Consider the following 5,450-nt stretch of genomic DNA (forward strand, 5'->3'; position numbering starts at 1 on the left):
TCTCCTAACTTCAGTGGCGACGTGTACAACTTCTTGCAAATCGTTTCTGGGGAAGGTGGAGGAAAGAATATGTATGCCTATTGCAAGGACGTCGCAAATGGCAGGAACAGAAACCCAATTTACAAGAGGGTGATCTAGTCTTGTTAAAAGATCAGCAGACTAACCGTATTGGGTGGCCTATGGCTGTGATCACCAAAGCTGTTCTGAGCGAAGATGGAAAGGTTCGAAAAGTAGAAGTAAAGACTGCCAGAGATGGAGTTATGAAGACCTTCTTCAGGCCAATAACAGAGACTGTCTTACTTCTGCCCCTAGAACATCTCCGATGACTTCAATGACAGAAACCAAGCTGATATGGACACTTAGAAAGACTTTTGAAAAGATTAAGTTCAATGTTTATTTTGTGTCTCTTCTCATTTTGTCTTTCAGGTCCCAAGGATAAGCCATCTTTAATATGGACATTATTTTGTTGTCGCATAATATGCAATTATAATTATATAGTGGTATCTACAGATACCAGACGGGGAGTGTGCTGTCCCTAATGCCAGTTATTATATTCGTACGTGTTTGGTATATTCCTCACCTCCCCTGCTGTTTAATGTTTGTTAGTTCTACCCACTAGCTGGGGCCCTCACCTGCTGTTCCTTAGTTTCAGTTGCTTTCAGTCAGTTGGATAGAGCTGCAAAACTACCAGTTCTTACCTATAGAACCTGTTGATCGTTTGGTCTTTCTGAACTCCTGAATCTTTGTATTGTGCAATATCCCTGGATTAAAGAACCACCTGATTATCAAGCAGTGTTTTATTGAGTAAACTCTCTGCCATCAATATATCTCAGCAAATTTACGCCGTCCAAACGAGCGAGGGTCTCGGGAAGGGTATCTTCTGCATAAATCGTGTTGGTGACAGAATAGTAAGAACTGAGTATCATCCAGCAAGATCCATAATCCAATCTCTGCAGTCGGATTATAATCTCTGGAGAAACTTGTGAGCCCATCCACAATCTACTCCGAGGTAACTCAAACAGCCCTCAAGCCACGTGCCTGCTACACTACAAACTGTAAGTACAGCAGAAACTTCCAGAGAACTGTATCGTGTAGTGAAGAATCAGCATTTTCAGGATTGTGCAGCGTGAATCTGCTATCAAGTTTATTATCCCAGCAGCCTTGTGTCTATGCATTGTGGGCAATTAGCCGATCTGCTAGCAAGTTGTATTTCTGTGATATCTGGGTGCATGGTGAAGATCAGTACTGTCTGCTACCTGTTGTATCCCGGGATTTTACAAGTGTGTGTTGAACTGTACCGACATTAAGAGCAGCACATGTCTAAGATCCAGCATCACACATCTGAGGAATGTCTGGACTAGTCTCAGAGATCTCTCCAGCATAGATTGTGTTTCCCAATATCTGACTCTGCAATCAGCTTAACTGTTTAGCTACCAGCTCTATAGTCTGAATTGGACTGCTGAAGAGCATCTTGCTAATTCACTGAGTGATTTGTCAGAAATGGATCCCTCACCAGAAACAGAGGAATCTATACCCGTTACTGCTGAAGCAGCTGACATACTAGAATCGGAACTGATCGCTAAACGCAGAATCAAACCATCTGTTAAACGCATAGAAACGTATGAGGCACGAAAGGATGAAATTAATGATGGTCTGTCTAACCTATGGAATAAAACAGATCACTGCATAACCGTCGCTGATGAGACAGGCAATACTAGACTGCAACTCACTGATGCACTAATAAGACTAAAGACTGCTTATTCTAACTATAAGAGACTTGCAGAGAAATATTCTTCTTTCTTGTCCAATGCCCGTATGAAAGAAGCAATACAAGAGCTGAATGCCTTTACTATCATGGACCAGCAGAGACTAATTACTTTCCTGCAAACAACAACCAGGCTGGAGACCAGAATTGCACAGTTACAGGATAATGCATCCAAGGCCTCCACTTCCTCTAGAAGGTCTAAAGGACCATCTAGATCACTGCATTCCATTTCACAGAAATCATCCCTAAGCAGCCAGATAATAAGGGCCAGAGCAGAAGCGGAGGCAGCCAAGGTCCAAGCTCAATGCATCAAAAGGGAAGCGGCGCTCAAGGCACATATAGCAAACACTCAAGCAGAGGCCGCTCACAAGCAGGCGGAAGCAGAAGCACAGCTGGAAGTCCTCCAGAAGGAAAGAGAGGCAGCAGTAGCCGTCGCAAAACTAAATGTTCTAGAACAAGCCTTTAAAGAGGAAGAGCTGGAAGTGGATCGTCCTTGTCTGACAACCCCAGCAGACCCAGTCATGAGAACTTTACGGTTTGTCTTAGATCAAGAAGTCAGAGGAATGACCTTTCCTACAATCGTAGACCCTGCATACATTTCTCCAGGGCATCGAATCGAAGATCTTGTGTTTTGTTCCAGAGAAGCTCAAACAACTGAATTAGCCAACCCGCACACCCACCAAACTAAAGGGTCCAGTGAACCAGCTTATGCTACAGGACACACCCTTAGAGATGAAGCGGAAACAAAACCTACCCCTGGATCCTATACAAGGCAGCCTTCATCTTCTCCAAACACAAAATCTTTGTCCGGACTAAACCCATCTGCAGCACCTTTCCCCCCTCCATACCAACCGTGTGTGCTTGCCACAACTCCTAAGGTTGAAGTACCAGAAGTAAGAGCTCATATGAAAACGGAAAGGACTGATATGTCTGAATTCGCCAAATACATGATTCGACGTGAGCTCCTCATCACTGGACTCACAGAATTCGACGATCGTCCAGAGCACTATAGAAGTTGGAGAGCCACGTTCAGAGCAGCAATAAAGAACCTGGACATCGAACCTATGGGAGAACTTGATTTGTTAATCAAATGGCTTGGGCCTAGATCAAAAGAACAAGCTCGGTTGCTCAAGTCTGTTAACATTGAGGCACCAGCCAGGGGACTTATTCAGGTGTGGGAAAGACTAGAGCGAGATTATGGCAGTCCCGAAGTCATTGAACGTACTTTGCTCAATAAATTCTACAACTTTCCAAGCTTTTCCAACAAAGATAACCGCAAACTCCAAGAGCTAAGTGACTTTCTCCTTGAATTGGAAACAGCAATGTCAGACCCACATCTTCCAGGGCTCTGCTGCCTGGACACTGCTTATGGATTGTATCCAATCACAGAAAAACTGCCTCATTATCTTAAAGATAAATGGAATATGGTAGGCGCAGAGTACAAGTCACTTCATCATGTTCTCTTTCCTCCCTTTTCCTTTTTCTGTGAGTTCATCAGGAAAATGGCTATAGCCAAAAATGACCCAAGTTTCCTACCTCCAGACCAAACCCAATTTATTACAGAACCTGCTACGTGGGATATAGCAGGACCGCGCAAGGATCTCAGGAAAACCGTCTCTGTCAGGAAGACTGGGTTTTCCTCCAGTAAACCAATAGTCACTCCAGAACCAAGGAAGGGGAAACCTACTGATCTTGATCCTAATCTATCCTGCCCTATCCACAACAAACCACATCCACTAAGAAAGTGTCGTGTGTTCAGAGAAAAGCCCTTTGAGGAGCGAAAGACATTCTTGAAAGATCATAACATTTGCTATAGGTGTTGTGCGTCCAGCGAGCATTTTGCCAAGGACTGTAAAGCCGCTATTACGTGTTCTGAATGTAACAGTGACAAACACGTGACAGCCAACCATTCAAGGCCCAAAAGGCAAGCTCCTTCCAATGGTGACTTCCACAACTCCTCACGGAATTACGGCGGGGAGAATGCTGAGGAACAGACTAATCCTGTGGCCACCAAGTGTACTGAAGTCTGTGGCAAGGAATTGTGCGGAAGATCTTGTGCTAAGATATGTCTGGTCAAGGTTGCTCCCGTTGGGCATCCAGAAAAGGCCGTAAAAATGTACGCTATCTTAGATGACCAGAGCAACAGGTCACTAGCAAGTCCCAAGTTCTTCAAGTGCTTCAACATCCAAAGCAAAGCTCATCCCTACACCCTACGCACATGCGCTGGCCAAATAAGTGTATCAGGGAGAACAGCTTGTGGATTTCAGATAGCACCTATTGACAATGATGACTACAAACCTCTCCCCACGCTTATTGAATGTGCTCAACTGCCAGACAACAGGGAAGAGATCCCCACTCCAAATGCTGCACAGCATCAACCGCATCTTAAGGGCATAGCGGACAAGATACCTGCCCTAGATGAGAGTGCTGAAATTCTAATTCTTTTGGGAAGAGATATACCAAGCGTTCACAAGGTGCAAGAACAAACCAGTGGACCAAGTGATGCCCCTTATGCCCAGAAGCTTGAGTTGGGCTGGGTTCTAATTGGTGAAGTTTGCTTAGACAGGGTTAGAAAACCCTATAAAGTTAATACCTGCAAAACAAACCTGATGGAGAACAGAGGTGAGCTCTTTGGGAAATCATGCTCATGTCATTATCAGATAAAACCTAAACCCAACACGAACCTACAGATCATATGTGGATCAGAAGAGGACATTTGTTACAAGTCCTTATCTCCTAACTTCAGTGGCGACGTGTACAACTTCTTGCAAATCGTTTCTGGGGAAGGTGGAGGAAAGAATATGTATGCCTATTGCAAGGACGTCGCAAATGGCAGGAACAGAAACCCAATTTACAAGAGGGTGATCTAGTCTTGTTAAAAGATCAGCAGACTAACCGTATTGGGTGGCCTATGGCTGTGATCACCAAAGCTGTTCTGAGCGAAGATGGAAAGGTTCGAAAAGTAGAAGTAAAGACTGCCAGAGATGGAGTTATGAAGACCTTCTTCAGGCCAATAACAGAGACTGTCTTACTTCTGCCCCTAGAACATCTCCGATGACTTCAATGACAGAAACCAAGCTGATATGGACACTTAGAAAGACTTTTGAAAAGATTAAGTTCAATGTTTATTTTGTGTCTCTTCTCATTTTGTCTTTCAGGTCCCAAGGATAAGCCATCTTTAATATGGACATTATTTTGTTGTCGCATAATATGCAATTATAATTATATAGTGGTATCTACAGATACCAGACGGGGAGTGTGCTGTCCCTAATGCCAGTTATTATATTCGTACGTGTTTGGTATATTCCTCACCTCCCCTGCTGTTTAATGTTTGTTAGTTCTACCCACTAGCTGGGGCCCTCACCTGCTGTTCCTTAGTTTCAGTTGCTTTCAGTCAGTTGGATAGAGCTGCAAAACTACCAGTTCTTACCTATAGAACCTGTTGATCGTTTGGTCTTTCTGAACTCCTGAATCTTTGTATTGTGCAATATCCCTGGATTAAAGAACCACCTGATTATCAAGCAGTGTTTTATCGAGTAAACTCTCTGCCATCAATATATCTCAGCAAATTTACGCCGTCCAAACGAGCGAGGGTCTCAGGAAGGGTATCTTCTGCATAAATCGTGTTGGTGACAGAATACTCTTAAGTAAATGTGCCCCAAAATGTGAAACTTGCCCAAATCAC

The 5,450-nt window shown here is 43.9% G+C and overlaps 1 protein-coding gene across 1 annotated transcript; it reads left to right on the top strand.

Annotated features, from left to right (window-relative positions):
* The first annotated feature begins 616 nt into the window (after nucleotides 1–616).
* LOC121397294 lies at nucleotides 617–4,635 on the top strand. Its single transcript, XM_041573904.1, has one exon. The coding sequence runs from the start codon at nucleotides 1,501–1,503 to the stop codon at nucleotides 4,633–4,635; it is 3,135 nt and encodes a 1,044-aa protein (XP_041429838.1). The 5' UTR covers nucleotides 617–1,500.
* Nucleotides 4,636–5,450: the final 815 nt, after the last annotated feature.

The sequence above is a fragment of the Xenopus laevis genome, chromosome 8L (genome assembly GCF_017654675.1).
Source record: "Xenopus laevis strain J_2021 chromosome 8L, Xenopus_laevis_v10.1, whole genome shotgun sequence".
Classification (NCBI taxonomy): domain Eukaryota; kingdom Metazoa; phylum Chordata; class Amphibia; order Anura; family Pipidae; genus Xenopus; species Xenopus laevis.

Excerpts from the sequence above, each read along its gene's own strand:
- LOC121397294 (XM_041573904.1), top strand. The coding sequence starts at position 1,501 with ATGGATCCCTCACCAGAAACAGAGGAATCTATACCCGTTACTGCTGAA.